The 23095-nt window shown below is 25.7% G+C and overlaps 1 protein-coding gene across 1 annotated transcript in view; it reads left to right on the top strand.

The window, feature by feature from the left end:
- Positions 1-22277, top strand: part of LOC129975505 (uncharacterized) — a 32990-nt gene extending 10713 nt beyond the window's left edge. Inside the window, exons 5-24 of the mRNA XM_056088567.1 lie at positions 361-414; positions 1799-1852; positions 2748-2801; positions 3130-3168; positions 3509-3550; positions 4875-4928; positions 7319-7372; positions 8249-8290; positions 8709-8750; positions 9579-9659; positions 11346-11393; positions 11754-11807; positions 13093-13146; positions 13933-13986; positions 14813-14866; positions 16373-16426; positions 17777-17827; positions 18579-18632; positions 19939-19983; positions 22216-22277. Coding sequence (XP_055944542.1) covers positions 361-414; positions 1799-1852; positions 2748-2801; positions 3130-3168; positions 3509-3550; positions 4875-4928; positions 7319-7372; positions 8249-8290; positions 8709-8750; positions 9579-9659; positions 11346-11393; positions 11754-11807; positions 13093-13146; positions 13933-13986; positions 14813-14866; positions 16373-16426; positions 17777-17827; positions 18579-18632; positions 19939-19983; positions 22216-22277 — 1046 coding nt within the window. The remainder of the gene's footprint in view (positions 1-360; positions 415-1798; positions 1853-2747; positions 2802-3129; positions 3169-3508; positions 3551-4874; positions 4929-7318; positions 7373-8248; positions 8291-8708; positions 8751-9578; positions 9660-11345; positions 11394-11753; positions 11808-13092; positions 13147-13932; positions 13987-14812; positions 14867-16372; positions 16427-17776; positions 17828-18578; positions 18633-19938; positions 19984-22215) is intronic.
- The last annotated feature ends 818 nt before the right edge of the window (positions 22278-23095 follow it).

Here is a 23095-nt window from a genome sequence, read left to right as displayed (position 1 = left end):
AATATGAATAAAAACTCGTTTTCATGTATACACACTTATCATCCGTTATTTTGACCAAATTTACCGGCTAGAATGGAAGAGAATTTCTCCTTGGAAAACGTAAATGTTGTTCGAAATTTTGTATCCATTTTTTTGTTTATTTTTTAAACATTTGTAAAAAAAAACCCGATCAGTTTGATACATTACTGCGAATATAAAAAATAAACATCTTGAAAAAATTTAACTTTTGAAGTTTCATTTTCCATATTTTTACAAAAGAAAACATATTGTATTTCCTTGCAAAATTCTACATTCATTTTCGATATTTCTTTATTGCAAATATTGAGAGATTATTATAAAATTACGGTGTTATAATTACAGCAGCTGGAGCTGTAGGTGGATATGGAGGTGGCTATGGTGGTGGTGCTGTAAGCGGTGAGTTACTACATATTAAGTTATTGTATAATATGCTTAATTTAAAATTAATTGTATGATGTTTTGTTAAGTTAACTAACGAAATTTTAACGTCTGAATCTGAAAATAGTTGCATTCTATATATTCTCCAAGTTTTCTTAGAATTTCTTATACTATTAATTTTATTATATAAAATTACGGAGAAGAAATATGAGTTAAACTTTAGTGGAATATAATTTTTCTGATGAATGTCCTTGTAATTTCATTTTTGAATGTGCAATACAAAGTTTTGTATTAATGAGGTTAAATTTAAAAAATTGTTACTGAAGAGTTAATAGGAACAGATTAACATCTTAATCCGAAATGCTGAAAATTAAAAAATCTAAAATGCTTGCCAGTCTTTAGTTTGTAAGCTATATATCAGGTTCGATGAAAATAATTCACATAAAACACTTGGATGCTACAGTCTCCTTCGTCATTTTTGCATGAAAGTAAACGATGGCAACAAGATGTAAAATAGTAGTATTCTGTAAATATTTCATTTTGGAAAATTTTAAAGACAGGATGAGAGGCAATTTGTACTGGGTATTATATTTTTTCTTGACATAATATTAGTATTTATGAAAGAATTCTGAATTCTTGAAAGTAGAGTCTACTTGGAAATTTTTATTCCATTGGTAGCATATGGAGAGGTAGGAGGAATAAGAGATGGTGCCATAAGTAGTGAGTTCTTACATTTTGGTTAATTTCATGATAATTTTAGTGTAATAAAAACATTAATAGTTTTATTTCGGTAAACTTATAACGATTATTACAGTTGATTATAATATAAATTTTACTTTATATTTGTTTATTTATATTGACAATATTATTTATATTATTATACAATTATTATTAATTATTATATATATTATTTCTATCTACACTCTACTGGTATATTGATATATTAATTTATTTTGTATTTATTCATATATAATATTGTATATTTGTTGATTGTAATCTTAAACTAAAGACCAATTATTACATTTTCCTATTTTCTTATTTCAATTCTAATATTGTATATCACAATTTAAAAAATCTGATTGTAACATTTCATTTATTCTAGTAAATCCGTTCTTAAAATCCATTTCTAGTGGCAGTGAGTTTATTTTAAAGATAAAATGCGAAAACTTATACTTTAGTTGTTTTATACTAATGTTTACTTTAGAAATGCAAAATTAGTAGTCCCAATTTCATTATGAAATTCTGCATCATTTAAAAATTTAATTTATATATTTTAATGTTCCTTATTTGCTTAAAGTAATCGATAATATTTTATAATAATATTCTCTGATAAATATTCAAATTTCTGTCATGAACCAACATAAATTGTTATTTTAAATATATGATATTTTACAAATTGCAGCAACTGGAGCTGCAGGTGGTATGGGAGGTGGCTACGGATATGGTGGCGCAAGCGGTGAGTTATTCCATTTTTAACAACTGTGTAATACTTTTCATATCAAAAAACTTCGATATTTCATAATGGTAAAGAACTTTAAAAATATTTTTTATAGACCAATATGAGATTCAACACTCTACTGATATTGCCCGATTTCGTTATTTTATTTAACAAAGGCCTTAAAATAACCGTCATTTACCTAAGTGCTCAGTTGGAATTAATTTCCTGCAAATTCTTTGATTTTTAAATAAAAAAGCCCTTATTAGGTTGAAATTATTTAATTATGAAACATGTAATGAAAAGTGTTATTTTATATGAAACAATATCTTATATTTTTATTATAATTGGAAAAAGCAATTTAATGATTCATATGAAGTGAGATTGTTTCCAGCGGAGATTATTATTAAGCATGCATTGTTTTAAATTAAATTCAAAACAATATATTTAAATAGGAATGTGGAATTTAAATAAATATTTAATTGCAAAATAATAACTTTAAATAAGATATTGGAATTTAAATAAATATTTGTATTTTTTGATGACAGTTAAAGCAATAAAAAATTTTCTGTCTTTTATTAAATATAATGTTTTCGAAAAGAATTAATTATCATAACAGAGTTAATGAATTAAATTGGAAAATAAGAAGTAAAATTTAATAAATATAATATTTGAGATTTAAAATATGCAAAATCCAGCATATAATTAGATGCAGAAAACGTAGATTTTTTTTCAATTAGTACTTTTATTTTAAATATAAACTTAAGCATTTTCTACAAATGAAATTTATATAGTTCCCCCTTTAATGCAAAAATATATTAAGATTTTTGGTAACATTTTACTGTCAAATTTTAAATTAAATTTTTGTAAAATGGTCAAAGATAATTTAAAATTATATATTTTATTATAACTGCAGCAGCTGGAGCTGCAGGTGGTATGGGACTGGGTTACGGAGGTGGAGCATCAAGTGGTGAGTTAATTCATTTTTTGTGACTATGTATTATATTTAAGTTATCCGAGTTGGATAAATAAGTGCATTTTTCCTAAAAATACAGCTCATATTTTGTATTCAGTCATTGTAATTTTAAATATATATCAGAAATAACGATCATTTTGTAATATTATTATGAATATAAAAATAAACATCTTAGCAATGTAAATTTAATTGTTCCGTTTATTTATTTATTTTTTTGGAAAGAAAATGCAATACTTCCTTCTAAAAATCTATTTTCATTTTCCAATTATCTTCATTACACATACTAAAAGGTTATTTTAAAATTACGATATTCTAATTGCAGCTGCTGGAGCTGCAGGTGGATTCGGAGGTGGCTATGGTGGTGAGAATTGTAAATTTGTCCATTATAAAATATTTAACATCCTTATTTTTAAAACTATAATATTTGAATTTCAGAACAACTTTTGAATGTTTCTAAATAGACACGGAGAGAGCACAATGCGCTTCTGTTGTGGAAATAAGTGCTTTGTTTTCATCTTATTGTTAATGATTTAAATATAGAATTCTACATATTTTAAATATGTTTCTAAAATAATATTTCATTATTTTGCAACAGAGAACGCATATAGTTTTCAGCATTTCGCGGATATATTATAACATTTTTTTATTGCGGAAGTAGCATAGGATATTATAAAATTTAGATGTTCTTATTTTACTTGCAGCCGCCGGAGCTGCAGGTGGTATTGGAGGTGGCGCCGTAGGCGGTGAGTTCTTACTTTTTTTGAATATAACATTTATCTTTACAAATTATGTTTTCCAATTTGATAAAGTTTATTAAAAATTAATTTACCGATTAAAATCTTAACCTTTAACTGGGGAGGGGAAATTTTAGGACTTAACTGGGGAGGTGCGGTCTACGAGACCGCATTTCATTTAGACTCAAATTAAATTTTCTAATGAATATATTAGTATGAAAAACTGCCAATATATTTTGCAGATATTTTTCTTGATATATAGATAAATAATATCTATATATCAAGGCTAAATAATTTTAGAAATTTTTCAAAATATATTGTCATTGAAAAAAGTAAATTGCGTTTGAGCATACATTTTCTTCTCAAATTACAATGGGTAAAATTGGCCCTTTTTTATCGGCTTGAGTGACTTTCGACTTGAGTGACTTTCAGTTTTCTAGGGCATTTTAAATATACAAGTTAAGAACTAGTATAAAAATCAATCTATAAATTCTGTATATACATCTCTTGTTATATTAATACATTTTATAAATTTTTCAAAATAACTTATCACTAGAAAAATTGATTATGTTTGAACATATATATCAAAATCAGTTCAATGCGAACTTTCATCGAAAAACTCTTTTGTACAATTATCCTTATCACTAAAATCACTGTCTGATTCATTTAAAAGTGTCTGGAGCACTGCTTCATAATAGGACCAGTAAATTGGATGATATTTCGGGGCCCAAGTTTTAGCACTATCTGCTAAGCCTTGTTTATTACCGGGACACTAACAGGGAGATGCGGTCTTAGAGACCGCCCTCGAAGAAATAGCTGAATTATTTTAAGAAGTATCTGCTGAAATCGGTTGAAAAAGTGCACGTGTATTGAAGGTCACAAAACAGGAAGCTACAGGGTCCATCCATTCAATTGAGCTAAAAATAGAATAGGGGTGATAGAAAATCCATCGCTAGTGGTCTCACTTCCACAGTTAAGGGTTAAAGAAAATTCCAAATATTACATTTTCCATATTTTGGATTGAAATTTCTAAGAAATATTTTTTTATGTTGAAATATTTTTATACATGCAGAAAGTTTATCTTGGAGATATAATTAGAAATCCCATATTAAATATGAATAACATAAATTATTGCTTAAGGGATAGCACAAAATTAGTGTTCTTCATTTCCATATATAATTCCACGTCTTTTAAAAAATTAATTGGTATAACTTAATGTTCCTTATTTGCATCAGATGAATCGTAATATTTATAGAAGTATTCTTTGGTTAATATCCAAGTTTCTAGACCCTTCATGAATTGTTGATTTAAATACATGATATATACATTGCAGCAGCCGGAGGTGCAGGTGGTATGGGAGGTAACTATGGATTTGGCAGCGGAAGTGGTGAGTTACTATCTTTTGAATTACTTTATATTACTTTTAACGTCAAAAAAGTTTGGTTTTGTATATAGATAACGATTATTAGCTTTTACATTAAATCATAGAATAAAATTTTACCCTCTGCTTATTTCCTTGATTTTCTGATACTATTAATCGCATTTCCCATAATAATCTTGATTTATTACAGTGAAGAATTTCTAATTTATGCACCACCAATCATTTTCTTTGAATCAAAAATCTTATTATGTTGAAATTGTTAAAGATAAAAAATGTATTTAGAAATGTTATTTTAATCTAGAGAAACATACAGTAATTAATTCCATTTTAAATATAAATTACAAGCCGTATTTAAATGAGATATTATTTGTCGACTGAGATATTACTTCTCAATCTTTTTAGCATACTTTATTTTAAATTGAATGTAAAATGACAGTGTAAATAAATTACTGGTATCTAAATAAATATTGATATTTATTTCTATAAAAACAAAGAATGTACAAAATATATTGTATACTTTTAGAAAAATAATTATTATTACTTTAAAGGTAATTAATATACTAAATTAAAAAATTCGTGAGAATGTGACTTTACTAAATATAATATTGGAAATTTGGAATTCTTCCTATGGTTTAGAGAAGATATGGGCGATTAGCAATATAGTTCTATTTAGAAAACAATAATTCAATACTTTCAGTTAGTTTTTAAAAAATTTAAATATAGATTCAGGTGTTTTCTATAAATAAAATTTATATATTTGTTTCCTATTTTTTGCAAAAAGAAATAAAATTACGAATTTTGGTAACAGTTTGTAGTTAATTTTACAACTGGTATTTTGTATACTGAGCAAGTTTATTTTAAGAATATATTTTATAAAATAAACAGCAGTGGGAGCTGCAAGTTATGGCACGGAAGGTGAATTAAACCATCTTTTTTTTGTTGTTGTACGATAAGCAGTTGTGTAATTGGCTTATCGTAAAATTTAATTTTTTTTTGTTTGTAAATTTATAGTTATGCTAAATATATTATTCTCTACTCTTAACATGCTCGGTTTTTTTAGTTTACTGAACTGTTTTTATCTAATGTGAACGTATAGTTGGAATGATTTTCTTATGAAACATTCACTTTCAAATAAATAAAAGAAAATTTGATAAAACTGAAGTGATATAATTTTTAGAAATTGATAAGAAGTCTCTTTTAGAGGGAATAGGAGAAGATTTCGTCAGTGATATTATTAGCTAGAATGATGTTTTAATTTAGAAATACTGCTCTAATTTAAATTATCATGCATATTTTATATTAAGCCGAAATAACTGTTATTTAGAGCACATGAGATACACAAACCTTTTCCTACACTTATACTCTTTAATAGTTTGACATTAAATGAATATATCGTCTTAGAGAACTTGAATGATTATATTAATGCTATTTAATTGATTTGGAAGTCCCATAGTAATGTAAAGACATCATAAAGAAACTTTAATTCTGTTATAGAATCGAAAGTTTATTTTTTCTTTCGTGTTACCATTTGATAAATATAATTAATAATTTAAAAAATTTTACATGTATATCTTCATTTTCGTATTTTTTCAATAGAAAATGCATGATGTTTTCTTTTAACTGTGTATATTCTTCATTTTTTCCTACCATATTCAAAAATATTCTTTTCAAATTCGGATATCTTGTTGAAATTATAGCATCAGGAGTAGATGGTGGTTTCGGATGCGGTTGCGGTAGTGGTGCCGTTTGTCAGCTGTTTTCATTTTGTAAACTTCGCAATATTGTTTATTTGGATTGAATTTAAATGCGGTTTTTTAAATTAAATTAAAAGTTTCAATATTTCCTTTTCAATAACTTATACATTTAGGCTCTCCATTTCATATATAATTTTATTAATTACATTTTAACCAAATAAATGTAGAATTTTAATTGATTTCAGGCGTAATATTCGCATCTTAAGAGCGGAAAACTTATATATGCTTAGATGGGAATTAATATGAAAAAATTATGTTTTGTTGAGTAGATGCGTATGAATTTTACTAAGCGCGGGACATTTTGTGACAATTCCAAATGATATCCTTACTAAAAATATCTTGAATGCCATATCTGTATGGGATATCTATATTCGAAGATATATGGGAATGGCTAATACACAATAGAGTTTGATTTTAAGAAAGAATAATTTTTTTCCTTTTAATAATATTATTGAAAATATAAAATAAACATCTTTAAAATATTTAACTTCTATTTTGTTTTCCAAATTCCTCTATCACTCCCCTTCCCCCACCCCCAAAAAATCGCGTCGTATTTCTTTGAAAAAATCTATGTCCATTTTTCAAATTTCTTCCATGCATATACTAAGAGGTTATTTTAAAATTGTGATATTCTAATTTCAGCGGCTGGAGCTGCAGGTGGATTCGGAAGTGGCTTCGGTGGTGGTGCCGCAGGCGGTGAGATACCATATTTTAAATGAATGTATTATGGTTAAAGCAAAATTAATTGTGTAATGTTTTCTTTTATCAATTCTTTAGAGAACACTAGAAAGAACTTCTAATATTTGAATCTGAAAATATTTTTTCTATACATTCTGTAAATTTAGTTAAAATTTCTGATGCTACTAATTATATTTCAACTAAATGACAGGACGAATTATCAGTTAATTTTTAGCGAAACATTCTTTTTCAAATAAAACTCTTTTTTAAATTTAATTGATGTCATTTTGAAATATGAAATGCAAAGTCCTACTTTGATGAGGAAAACTCTCAAATATTGTGTTTTTTTTTTTCAAAATTTAAAAACGAAACATATTCACATCTTAACATGGAAATGCTTTCCTCTATCAGCACAAAATACCCAATAACAGTGTTTACGATACCTACACGATATTGGCTGGTATTAGAATAACTGAATATCATTAAGATTTTGTACAAAATCTTTTGCTAATAGGGTCCAGTCTTCAATTCATAAGCAATATTTTAAGTTTGATGTAAGTAATTGCTTTGTATAAAATACTTAAATACTACAGACTTCTCTGTAATTCTTGTACAGAAGTAGACGATTATGACAAAATGTAAAATTATATTTTTCGACAAATATATTATTTTAGAAAATTTTAAAGACAATAAGAAAAGTCATTTGTTCCAATATAAAATTCTTGTATTATAATTTTTATATAATATTTGCATTTAAGAAAGATTTCTGAATTCTTGAAAGTTGATATTGTGAAAATATGATTAATTTATGAAAATTATGCTATATTCCGAAATTTTCTATTTTGCATCCAGCCCTGGTTATTTTGTATTTACATGTTCTTATTCTATTTGCAGCAGCCGGAGCTGCAGGTGGAATGAGAGGTGGAGTCGCAGGCGGTGAGTTTTTACTTTTTTATTAACTTTGTGATATTGATAGTTTATTATCATGGAAATTTTTTGGTAAATTGTTTATGACTAATCAATCATAGGTTATTTTGTTGTTAATAGTCTTAAAATAAAGGTCGACTCTTATAGTTTCCATACTTAATTTTATAAATATTATTTTCGTTTCATTTCTAATATCTTATATTAAATACAAAAAACTTAAATATTTTAAAAATAATGTAAAATTAGTATTTTCGATTTCATTATGAAATTCCACATCATTTAAAAATTTAATTTGTTTATTTTGATGTTCCTTATTTGCATCAGGTAAACTATAATATTTTATTGTATTATTCTTTGGTTAATTTACAAGATTCTATCTAGAACCTTCATAAATAGTTTATTTAAATTTATGATTTATAAATTGCAGCAGCCGGAGCTGCAGGTGGCTACGGATTTGGTGGTGGAAGCGGTGAGTTACTACCTTTTTGAATAATTGTGTATTACTTTCAATATCAAATAAGTTGGGGTTTATCGTGCTGATAACGAAGTTTAATTTTTAGGTTCCAATTATAGAATAAAACTTTACCTACTACTGATTGTACTTGATTTTCTTATGATATTAATCGTATTTTTCTTAATCAACATTGCTTACTATAATGAAGAACTGGAGTTTATTTTCAGACAATTATGGACTTTGAAAGTTATTAGTTGAATAATTTAATTTTTAAAGCATGAAATGGAAAGTGTTATTTTAATTGAGAAAAACTTGGAAAATTTAATTTCGTTTTTATATAAATTCAGTTCATATATTAATGCATAAAAACTTACAAACTTTATTTAAATGCATGATAACAACTATAAATTAGGCATTGGAATTCTTAATATCTGTTCATATAATATTTCATAAAATGAAGTAGATAAAGTATTAAATACATAGTTTTACAAAAAAAATGAATTATTATATCAAAAATATTATTTTGAATGGAAAAAGTTTGGGAATGAAAATTTTACTGAATACGGTATTTGGGATTTAGAATTTTTCCTGGTTTATTTAAAAGAGAGGACTAAATTGCAATATAATTGTATTCACGAATCGTGTGTCAATTTTTTCTTGGTATTGTTATTTTAAGACTATAATTGATCATCTTTTATAAATGTAATTATATATATCCGTCTTCTACTTTTTGCAAAAAAAAACATTTAATGTTTTTTATAACATTTTATGGCTCATTTTCGAATTTGTTTCTTATATGCTTAGCAAGGATATTTAAAAATTAGATTTGCTTAAAACTTGTAGCAATTGGAGCTGCCGCTGGTATAGCAGGTGGCTATGGAAGTGGTGCCGCTAGTGGTCACTTAAAGCATTTTCAGCAATTTGGTAATTTTCTTACCGTAGAATTTAATTAATTTTTTTTGTAAATTGATAGCAACGTGAAACGTATTATTTTCTGCGTTTTAATCATAAAAAAAGTTGTAGTCTGAATTTTTGATTTTTTTTAGTCTATTTCTAACATATATGCATGTGTAATTAGAATTAATTTCTAACAAAGAATTCTTTTTCGAATAAAATCTTATAAAATGAAGCGATTTGATTTTTAAATATTAATAAAAAGTGTTTTTAAATGAGGATACGAGAAAATGTTTTCAGAAATAATATAAGTGAAATTATGATTTAATATGGAAATATGTCTCTAATATTACCTTCATGTATATTTTATATTTAATTAAAATAATTGATTCTTGAAACAGATGGAATATAGAAACTTATAATTTTTTCTATTAATATTCTTGCAGTTTTTTAAAATTTGATATAAAATGAATACATCGTTTAGAGAACTGGAACGATTATATTAAAATTAAGTTCATTGATTTATAAAATTCTTGGTAATGCAGATTTTTCTTAATTTAATATCTTAAGGCTTAATATAATATTTAAAGACTTTCCTTAATGCTCTAATGCAGATATGTCTGATATTAATAGATGGAATCGAATATTGATTCCTTCCATTAGTGTTATCATTTGATAAAAGAAATAAAAATCTCATAAAAAAACGTCACTATATTCATTTTCTTTATTTTGCTATAGTAAATGCCTGGGGTTTTCTTATAAAAATGTACGGTCTTCCACGTTCAAAACCTTTCCTACTTCTTCAAAGCGGTTACCTTCAAATTATGATAATTTTATTGAAACTATAGCATCAGGCATAGCACGTAGCTTCAGAGGCAGCCACGGAATTGGCGCCGCAAGGGGTGAGCTACTGGTGTTTCACAATCTTACCAATATTATCCATATGAAATTAAATTTAAATGCCTTTTTTTGATAATTAACATTAGAAGTGTTAGTTTTTCTTTTTCATTATCTCTGAAATTTATGCTATCTATATTTCGTTTATATCTGATTTTAATCTTCGCATTTATCCAGCTGAAATGTAGAATTTCAATCAATTTCCAGCGAAACATTTTTTTATTAAAAGGGAAAAATTCATACATCCATAAATAAAAATTAATATTACAAAAAAAAAAATCCTGCTATATTGAGGTAATACTAAAACACTATTTTAAAGAATGCTATATTTTGTGGCAAATGACAAATTTACCACCAAAAATTTGATAAAAAAGCAATTTCTTAAAAAACCTTTTAAACCTACAGACATCCATATTATACTCTTCTGAAAATGTGGTAATACGTTGTAGATTTTTTGCATTCAATGTAGATGCAGTTTTCTAAAGGTTTGATCATTTGCAACAGCGATTACTTCTTTATTTATTACAGTATTTGAAAATACGAAACTTTCAAAGATAATATTTAATTTTGAACATTTTATTTCACGTTTTATATTAAAATTGGACCCTCACAGTATAGATCGATTATAGGAAAGAATTATGATTTATCCTTTTAGGGATGTTATTGTAAATATTAGAATATATATATTTAAATAATTTACCTTTGGTTGTTTAATTTTCACTATTTCTTAAAAAGAAAACGCATTACATTCCCTTAGAAAATGTTTTGTAAATTACCCAAATTTTTCATTATTTTAAATGTATAGTATTTTAATTGCAGCAGCCGGAGCTGCAGGTGGTATGGGCTACGGAGGTGGTGCTATGAACGGTGAGTATCTACAATTTTAGTGACTGTGTAATAATTTTCAAGTTAACTGATCAGTATAACCGAGTTTTTTCCCGGAAAAATATAAATATTTTTTGTTTAATTACTTGAAAATAAAGATCAAATTTTGTATTCATCTTTGTTTCTTTAAATATATGTAAGGAAGCACGATCAGTTTCTGATATTATTGCAACCTTTAAAAATTAATAATTTGAAATTTATCTTTTGAAGTTTTGTTTACAACAATTTTTTTTTTCAAAAGAAAATGTTTCGTCTTTTCTTGAAAAATCTATTTTAATTTTTCAAATTATTTCATTATGCCTACCAAGATGTTATTTTAAAATTACGATATTCTAATTACAGCAGCAGGAGCTGCAGGTGGATTTGGAGGTGGCTACGGTGGTGGTGCTGCAGGCGGTGAGTTGCTACATTTTTAGCGACCGTGGAATATGGTGAAATTAATTCTATGACGGTTTCTTTTATGGCAAATCACCGAAATAATTTTTACCGTATGAATCAGAAAATAGCTATATACTTTGTATTCTCCAAGTTTCATAAGATATTCTGCGTCTACTAATAAAATATCAACTAAATGGAAAGAAGAATTTTGAATTACTTTTAAGCGGAATATAATTATTAAGATAAAATTCCTTGTTGGTCTGAAATAATCTAATTTCCAAAAATGTGGTACAAAAACTTTATATTAATGAGGAACAATGTTAAAAACTGTTACTTCGAAAATAATAAATCAGATTCATATTTTAAAGAGGAAATGTCTGTTAGTCATAAATTTGTCAGGTAAATTTTAGTTTCATTAGAAAATAATTGATAGCATAAAACGCTTTGTAATACTTGTCCGTTATTTTTCCTTAAAAGTGGACAATGGCAACAAGATGTAAATTTGTGGATTTCTACAAATTCCTCCTTTTAGAAAATTTTATAGAGGACAAGAGATGGAACTTATTCCATTGAAAAATGCTTTTATTACATTTTATAGATATAATATTTGCATTTATGTGATTTCTGAATTCTAAAAGGTAGACATTGCGAAGGAGCAATATAATTAATTGTATAGTGGAAATTAGGTTATATTTCAAATTTTTCGATAGCGCTTTCTAGAATAGTTTTTTTTTAAACTTTAACATTCTTAATCTAATTTGCATCAGCTGCTGCTTTAGGTGGCATCAAAAGCGATGAGTTCTTACATTTTTATTAATCTTAGGATAGTTTTAGTATACTAACACCTTTAATTGTTTTTTTTGGCAAATCGATAACGACTATTAAAGTATTACTTTGTGGATTACAATCTTAAAATAAATGCCAATTATTTCATTTACCATATTTTATTTTAATTCTAATATTGTTTATCATAAATTAACTAACCTGAGTGTAAAATTTGATTTAATTACTAATAAATATGGTCTTAACATTAAAATTAGTTTCTAATTGCCGTGAGTTTATCTTGCAAAATGCAATGCGAAATCTTATATTAAATACGAAAAAATTATTATATAAATTAGTGTTCTGCATTTCATTATGAAATTCCACATTATTTAAAAATTTAATTTGTATATTTTTAATGTTCCTTATTTGCATCAGATAAACTATAATATTTTATAGTAATATTGTTTGGATAATGTATAAGTTTCTATCTAGATTCTTCATAAGCAATTGATTTAAATGCATATAATACAAATTGCAGCAGCCGGAGCTGCAGGTGGTATGGGAGGTGGCTACGGATTTGGTGGAGCAAGTGGTGAGTTATGCTTTTTGAAAAATCATAGAATAAAATTTTATATTTTACTTCTTTGTTATTATTCCATGTTTTTTTTGTTATTCATAGCATTTTCCTGAATAACCTTTATTTATCTTAATGCAGAACTGGATTTCAACGCGAATCATTGACTTTGAAATAAATAGTGAAAATTTATAACGTTTAGGCAGGTATGATAAGTATTATTTTGATTGAAAGAAGTTTAGATAACTTTGTTATTATTAATATAAACTGAAATCGTATTTCAATGTAGAAACGCTTACCAATGATCATTCAGTATCCTATATATTAATTGAATTGCGTAATGGTAACTTTAAATAAGGTATTGGAATTAAAATAAATATTAATAATTATTTCTATAAAAAATGAAGACACAAATTATTTTACTTTACATTAAAAGTACCGTTTCAGAAAAAAATTATTATTACATCAAAGATAATATGTTAAAGGGGGGGGGGAATGCATTCGAATATAAACTTTACTAGATATAATATTGGCTTTTAGAATTCTTCCTGATGATTTAAAGAAGATATGGACAATTCACAATATAATTCGATTCAGGAAAGTGCGCTCAGTCTTTTTCAACTAGTGTTTTTATTTTAAGCAGAAATTGGAATATTTCGTATAAAAAGTTTACATAACCTTTTTTAAATATCATTCTTTGGAGAAAAAAAATACGAATTTTGATAATTCCTTGCAGTAAAATTTCAAATTGGTATTTTGTACAATGCGAAAGCTTATTTTAAGAATATGATATTTAAAAAATAGCAGCCGGGGTTGCAAGTGGTATGGGAGTTGGATACGGAGGTGGTGCCTCAAGTGGTGAGTTCAACCATTTTTAGCAGTTTTTGTAATTTTTTGACGTAATTATTTTTTTTAGTTTTTCCAGATTAATTAAAATTTCAAATATATAAATTTTAAATTTCAATTGCAAAATTGTCTGATTTTTTTCAATTCATTAATCTCTAACGCTAACCAGAACATAAAGTAAGAGTTATTGTCATACGAAACTTTCTCTTTCAAATAAAGAACAGCCCGATTACACTGAATAGATTTAATTTTTAAGCATTAATAAGAAGTTTATTCTCAGTGTGAATAAGAGAAGTTTTCTTTAACAGTGATTAAACGGAAGTTATATTTTAATGCAGAATTACTTCGCTATTTTCAGTAATCTTGGATATTGTATATTGCACAGAAATAAATGATTTTTAAAATTTATGCAAGATACAATATCTATTAATATTCTGACTTTTTCAAATCTAGACATTAAGTGAATAAGTTGTTTTAGAAAATTGGAATGATTTTACTCATGTTAATTTGTTGATTTTCAAAATACCTGATATTTTAAATTTTTCTTTATATAATATCGTAAATTTAAAGGCTTTTTTACTTAATGCTTTAATATAGATATGTCAAAAAATGTTTTAATTCTATTATGAAGTTGAATGCTTATTTCTTCCATTAATTTTACCATTTGTTAAAGATAAATAATTAAAAAAATTAGTTGTATATTATCATTTTCTTTATTTTACAAGAGAAAATTGTTGTTTCTTTATTTTAACAATGTGTATTCCCCCACATTCAATTTTTTCCTGCCATATTCCAGAAGATTTGTTTTTATATTTATTATATTTTATTGAAATTTTAGCATCAGGTGTAGCGGGTGGTTTTGGAGGTGGCTTTGGAGGTGGTGCAGCAAGTGGTAAGCTTTTACCGTGTTACAATCTCAGCAATATTTTTCATGTGAGATAAAATTTAAGTGCTGTTTTTCGGTTACCAACATTAACAATTTAAATTTTTTCTCCTTTCAGTAATTCTTAACTATGCTATCAATATTTTGTTTCATATGTAATTTTTTCATATGTAATTTCATATGAAATTATGTCACATTTCAATCAAACGGAATGCAGAATTTTGATAAGCTTGAAGCGAAAAATTCTTATATTAAAAGTGAAAAACTTTAAAATATATAATTAATATAACTAAAATCCTGCATTATTGAGGTACTTTTGCTAATCAGGCTACATTTTCTGATAGATACCAAATGATATCTTGGCGTAGAATACCTTTGAAGCTACAGTCCTCTCTATAATATTTTTGTATAAATATGATAAATTTCTGTATATATATATATAATATATTCTGTAAATTTTAAATAATTTTATAAATGATAATTTATTTAATTTACAACGCTTATTTACAACGTTCTATTATAGGCAAGAATTAAGATATATCCTTTTATTAGTATTACTTTGAATATAAAAATATAAATATATAAAATGGATATAATAAATGAAACGTAATATAAAATATATATAAACATTGTTTCAAAATTTATTTTGTTTTTGCTCGTTTCTATACTTTTCTTAAAGAAAACGTATTTTATTTCCTTTTAATATTCTACTGTCAGTAATGAAATTATTTCTTCACAATTAAAAAAAAGTCATTTGAATATTATGATATTTTAATTGAGACAGCTGGTATGGGAGGTAGTTATAATTTAAGCGGAAAATTATTATAATTTTAGTGATAGTAAATTTGTTACATTCTTCTTGATTTATATGAGTGAGGGCTGATTCAGAATAGAGGTCGATTGTAGGAACGATTGATGATTTTTTTTCCTTTGGCTGGCCTTATAAAACATGTAAAGGTAAACATATTTTAAAACTTTTACTTTAACATTTTCACTTTCCAAATTGCTTCAAAAACAAACGCATTTATTTCCTTTTAAAATTCTGAGATCACTTTTCAAAAATTTTTGCAAATTAAAAAAAGGTTATTTTAAAATTATGAAATTTTAATTGTGCAGTGTAGTTGGAGCAGGTGGTATGGACTACGGAGTTGGTGCCAGAACCGATGAGTTTAATATATTTTTTTATGACGATATAATATTTTTCAAGTTTTCTGACTAGGATAAATGAAAGCGTTTCCTGAAAAATAAATATTTTGCTTTACTATCTAAAAATAAAGCGGAAATTTTGCATTCATTTTTTTAAAAAATATATGTGAGAAAGAACGATCAATGAGCCATATTATTGCAAATATAAAAAAAATAAGCATTTTGAAAAAAAAACACTTTCGAAGGTTTGTTTTTCATATTTCAAAAGAAAACGCGTTGTATTTCCTCCCAAAACTCTATGTTCATTTCGATATTTCACTTTTGTAAGTACTAAGAGATTATTTAAAAATTATGATTTTCTAATTTCAGCAGCAGGAGCTGCAGGTGGATTCGGAGGTGGTTTTGCTGGTGGTGCTACAAGTGGTGAGTTACTACATTTTAAGTAGTTTAATTATTTGGTTAATCTGAAATTAATTGTATGTTTTGTGGTTTTAACTCATTTGAACTTTTAACTTATCAACATTAGAACTTTTAACTTATCAATCTAAAAATAGTTTATTTTAAAAATTCTACAAGTGTTTTTAGATCTTCTTATACGGTTAATTTTATTTTAATTAAATTAAGAGAAGAATTTTTATTTAACTTTTATGGGAATAACCTGCACATTTTGTGTTGTGTAAAAATTGTGCAACTTGTTCCCTTACAAAATTTGGGAAAATTTTTTCTTTAAATAATATTTGTTTTTATGAAAGATTTCTGAACTCAAGAAGGTAAAAATTGAGAAAATACAATATAAATCTTTTGTGGAAATTAGGTTATATAGCAATTTTTTGATAACATCATCTGCACTGGTTATTATAAAACTTTATCATTAAAAGTGTTAGTTTAGATATTCTTATTCTTTTTGCAGCAGCTGGGGTTAACGGTAGTATAAACTGTGGTGCCATAAGCGATAAGTTATTGCATTATTGTATGATAATTTTAGTGTATTGATAACGATAATAGAATTCATACTTTGTAAATTAAAATCTTATAAATACCAACTATTACATTATCCATATTTTGTTTCCGTTCTGATAATTTCGGTTATCAATCACGGTTTGGCTAATCGAATTGCAAAATGAATTTAGTTTCTAACATGTATTTTGTTAAAATAGAAATACTTTTCTACTTGCAGTAAGTTTATCTTAAAATATAATACCAAATCTTAAATATGAATAGCTTATAAACATTTACTTTAGGAACAATGCAAAATTAACATTCTTCTTTTCTAAATAAAATATAATTTAACTTTTGACAATATAATTTGTGCATTTCAATGTTCCGTATTTTCATCAAGTGAACCGTCATATTTTCTATTAATATTCTCTGGTGAATAGGCGCATTTCTATCATAAACCAGCATAAATAGTTGTTTGAAATTTATGATATTATGCAACTCGCAGAAGCCTCAGCTGCAGATGGTATGGCTACAAATTTGGTGCCGCTAAATTTTTTAATAATTGCATAATACTTTTAATGCTGAAAAGGTATTGCGTTATGACAACGAGCATTGAGTTTTTACATAAAGTCATAATTAAAACTTTACATTCTAGTTGTCGCATTGATTTTAATGTGGTATTAATCAGTTTTTCATTAAAATCCAAATCCTACCGTTAAAAATAAAACTGAAATATGTTTTTTGATAACATTTTACAGCTAAATTTCAAATTTCTTTCTTGTTTATTAATCAAGCTTATTTTAAAATTGTATTATTTTATTAAAATTGCAACAGCAGGAACCGCAGGTGGAATGGGAGGCGGTTTCGGAGGTGGTGCCGCAAGCGGTGAGTTACTACGTTTTTAGTAACTGTGCAATTTTTTCCGTGTCAAATTGAATGAAAAGGCTTTTGCTGTCCAAAATTAACGAATATGAAATGTTATATTTACGGAAATTAAAAAATATGAAAAGAATAGGAAGAAACTTGATATTCTATTTATTTAGTTAGCCAAACATTTAAGACTGAAAACATTATTAAATTGGAATTATATCATTTTTATATGCAATGACATATCTTATTTTAATTAAAAGATGATAAGGTTAATTCAGAATTTATTTCAATTCAAATGCATTTTGACGAGGATTAAATAAAGAATATGTATATGAAATAAAATTTATATTTTCCCCATAATTAGGGAAACGAGATATAAAAATGTAACAATAATTTAACATACTTATTTTTTTTAAAAAAATTATTATTATTTGAAATGTAATTCATTAAATGGAAAAAAAATCTTGATAATGGACATTCTTCTAAATAAAATATTTAGGATTTAAGATGTTTTAATGACAATTTAAAAAAGAGACGAGTGATTCACAATACAATTCGATTCTATAAACTACAGTTCTATATGTTCCAAAAGTGTAATATTTTTAATTATAAAATTAAACTTGTTCTAAATTCAAATATTTTTTTCAGTATTCCGTTCCTTTAAAAAAAACTTTGTACTTCCTTTTAAAAATCTATGCTCATTTCTGAAATTTCTTCATTGCACATATCAAAATGTTATATTAAATCTTCGATATTCTATTTGTAGCAGCTGGAGCTGCAGGTGGTATGGGAGGTGGCTACGGAACTGGTGTTGCAGGCGGTGAGTAAAACCATTTTTAGCAATTTTGTAGTAATTTTAACGTAATTAATATTTATTTTCGATTCATTTAAAATGCTAAATTCTATATTTTCTATATTTAAATTTTAAAATAGCTATCGTTTGATTTTTTTAAATTTATGAATCACTTTCACTAGTTGTGAATTAAGAGCTTTTTATAAACTATTCAATATTGTTCATGCATCGTTAAATTAAATGTGGTTTTCTTCAGAACTTACATTGAAACTAGTTTTTTTCCCCCTGGAATACTCTCGAATTTCTGCTATCAATATTTAGTTCCATTCCTGATTTTAATCCCCACATTTCAGCCGACCAAAATGTAAAATTTTAAAGAATTGAAGTTGAAGTATTCTTATCTTAGAGTCTGATCTTCGTAGATCAGAATTAATATGACAAAAATCTTGTTTTACTGAGGAATGCTTATAAACTTTCACTGTGCATAGTATATTTTGTACCAAATAATACCTTAAAATTTAAATTAATTCATAAATAAAATAAATTATTTCCCATTTCAACGTCGAGCTGCTGTTGGATTATTACTTATCATTCTCTGTTTTATGTTAATTGCAAACCCAATGGTCTGTATAAAACACCAAAAGACTTCATAAATCTTCGTTGTTTTTTCAGTTACAGAATGACAGTTTATTAAATTGTCAAATTTAATTTGTTGTATTTTAAAGTATAATAAGAAAGCAAAATTTTAGCTCCTGCATGTGATCGCATCATCTTCGAGAACAATTCTCCGTTACAGTTTACTGTTTACAATAGTATTATCAAAACAACTTCAAGTTATTAATTTTTATTTTATTTCGTTGAAAATTTAAAACTCATATTTTAAAACTGTAAAATTATTATTTTAATAATAGCAGGTAGTTTGTGAAATGTTGCCATAAGCGATGAATTGCTGCATTTTTAGAAAATATGCAAATATGATAAAATTAATTTAAGACTCGATTTTTCTAAATCAATAACGAATACTGTAAGTAATATATTCGCCTTTAATTATTAAAATATTTTGGTTTTTACATTCGTCCAATTTCGTTTCAATCCTTTGTTAACTTTTGGTTTGTTCACTTTTTAGCTAATCAAATTGTAAAATTGAAATAGAACAGTCATTTGTGAATACAATGTGTATTTTTGTAACATTGTAAAGTGAATGAATAAATTTGTAAATTTGTGCTGTGTTATTCTGAAAATTGACCATTAAAGAATTATTATTTTTAAATTAGTAAAAACTGCCAAACTTGAGTGTTGCAACTATATTTAAAATCTCTATTCTGTTTCCCAGCATATGGCCGGCGTACTGGCTTAACCCCAGTTGGTGTCACAGGTGGTGAGTTGTTTCATTTTTATAAAGTATACAATACTTATCATGTAAAATTAACTAAGAGAGGGTTTTATTTTGGTAAATCATCAGCATATCGAACAAATAATAATTTTTTCTTTCAGTCTTAAATTAGCAGTCTACTTTTCATTTTAATAATAACGTTTAAATTTCTGATGAGATTAACTATAAGCTTAATATTATGAAATATGGAAATTGAGGTTACTTTTCATAACATTCATTTTCATCGATAAATAATATTTTATTTCAATATTTTAGAATATTCCCAATGAATTTTAATGGCCTGCCTTTCTTATTTTGAACGTTGCGTATTCAGAAGAGATTATGATTGAATAATTATAAAATATAATAATCAATATATTTTCTAGGGGAAATCGGACTTAATCAGAATTTATATTGGTGTATTATATGCTATAAACAATTAATTAGAAGAATTATTTAATTACGATTACATTAAAACTATTTTCAATAATAAATACTAGAGAGTTTCTCAAGTTAAATCAATAACGAGATAAAAAAAATTGTGGAATAAGTAAAAAAGATTTAGAAAATTTTATCAGTTATTAAAATAATAATTTATTATTTTTTTTTTACCTGAAAGTATATATTGATTGCGTAATGTAGATTTTCCAAAGCAGCATTTTATTTACGTAACTGAAATTTAATTTGTATTCATAATTTAGACTTGGGGATGGAATCCGGAGATATCTGTTTTGATATAAAATATGCAATATTGAAAACTTATGAAAAATATTTTATATTTATTAAATATATATAAATCGAAGAGAAATGCATAAATATTTTGTATGTTATAGAAACTGTGTGTTGCACATTTTTCTCAGAAACATTAGAATGCACAAGAATTCTTCAATTTACAATTTAATTTCTCAATTAAATTTCCATGATACTCAGTTTATTAGTTAAATTTTAATTATTATGAACCATGTATTAGTACCACCTTATGTCCTTTGAAAACACTACTCCAAACCCCTTTAATTGGAACTAGGACAACTAATTCTTTAAGCATTTAAGCTGGTACGAAGCGACTTTTCTTACTTTCTAATATACCAGGTATAGAGAAAATATTGTAATCATCAAAAAATTCGAACACGAGATTTTCCTTCATCTCCACGTTTTAAATATCCTCGAGTACGGAAAAATACATTTTTGGGAAATGTCTGTCTGTCTATATGTCAAAAAGATCGATCTGTCGATCTATCACTATTATTATTTATTACTTGATGTTTGTTATTATTCAACAAAGATATTAAAATATAGCAGCCGGAGCTGCAGGTGGTTTTGGAAGTGGACCTGGAAGCGGTAAGCCAATACATTTTTAGGAAGAGTATAAAACTTCTAATGATAAATTAAAAATATTTTGCTTTGTCTATTAGTAAAGCATATTCAAGTATTGTTTTTTTTATTGATTCTTTGAGTAAAACTTTACCTTCTGTTTGTTTTGCTTGATCTTATTTTATTAAATTCATTTTCACTAATTGTAGGGCAGGATAGGAATTGATTTCCTGCGTAACCAAACAAAAACTTTATAAATTTATCAGTTAATAACTTTATTAAATATAAACGATTAAATTTTAAAACAAGCAACTTTGCTTTAATTTAAAAAAAATTATAAATGATGAATTCAGAATTAAGAGAAACGAAGATCTTGCTTTAAACTAAAAATACTTTTCTATCATAATTATCTTGCATGTTTTATGTTATATTTCTTTTATTATTATCCTGCATGTTTCTATAAAGTATTTGTATCCGAATGATTCGTCAAAGTAACTATTGAAATCAATATAAAAAAGGATCAATAATGTCATTCATTTTTTACCGATGAAAAAGAAAAAGGAAATAATAATAATAATAATAATAAATTTGTATTAATTTAGAATTTTTTTTATAAATTAAAATATCTTCGAGATAAGAATCTTAATAAAGAAAAGAATTACCCTATTGCAAATTTTTCTATAGATAATATCTGCAATTTATAATCGCTCTTGATTGAGGCCTTAAAAAATATCAGACACATTCTAAATCAATCATTTAGGTTCGTTTTTGTGTTATCATTTTGAATATAAAATTCAGCATCTTTTAAAAAGTTTGCTTGTATATTTTCAATTCTCATTTATTTGAGCAGATAACAATGTTTTCAAGTATTATTTACACCATCAAAAATTTCTTTAAAAAATTATGATGTTCTTATTTAAATTGCAGCCGCAGCAGGAGCAGGCAATATTGGTGACGGCTATGGAGGTCGTGTCGCAAGCTTTCTTTAACAACAATTTTAAAAATCTTGCAATAATTTTCAATTAAAAAACGGTTTTTTTTGTTTAATGACAAAAAGATATTAAAGTATAATTTTATACATTCAGTGCATTTAATAATATTTCATAATTAACTTTTAAAATGTTTTTGTGATGTTAATCGCATTTTCACAAACTACAGTGCAAATTGGAATTAACTTATTACTAAACATTCAGTTTTGAATAAAAATTTTACTTAAGGTGAAATGATTTTTTTATGTACCGCGAGGTCTCATTTCTAATTAAGACATATTCTAAGAAGATAACTTCGGAATTAAATTAAAGGAAATAAGATGTTGTACACTATTTGTCATATTTTTAGAAAAAAATTTAATTTAATCAGCCTTAATTTTGCAAATTAAAGCAAAGTCAAACGCATTATATTTACATTTATAAAAATAAGTTTTACCTTCACATTCTCCTTCATTCTGATGATTTGAATTTATTAATCACTTATTAACTGGTGTATGAGTGATTGGATCTGATTTATTATGTATCATTTTCGATTAACCATTCGATATCATTTTCGATTTTCCGATTAAATTCAAAGAGTCACTTTTAAACATTTAACAAGAATTCTTATTTTGAAAAGGACAAGGAGAAGGTAATACAATAGCTTTAATTTAAGAGAGTTTCTTTGTTGTTTTCATGTTTAAAAAAATGTGGTAACAGATGCCGATTTCCTATATTAATTTTATCATTTGAAAGCTTTAATTCATCATCTATTAAAACCTTTTCTTGCATATTTTCATTTTTTTTATTTTGCAATAGAAACAGCAAAATATTTTCTA

The sequence above is a fragment of the Argiope bruennichi genome, chromosome 7 (genome assembly GCF_947563725.1).
Source record: "Argiope bruennichi chromosome 7, qqArgBrue1.1, whole genome shotgun sequence".
NCBI classification, from domain to species: Eukaryota; Metazoa; Arthropoda; class Arachnida; order Araneae; family Araneidae; genus Argiope; species Argiope bruennichi.
The sequence above is the reverse complement of the archived record's forward strand: the minus strand, read 5'-3'. Positions and strand labels throughout refer to the sequence as shown.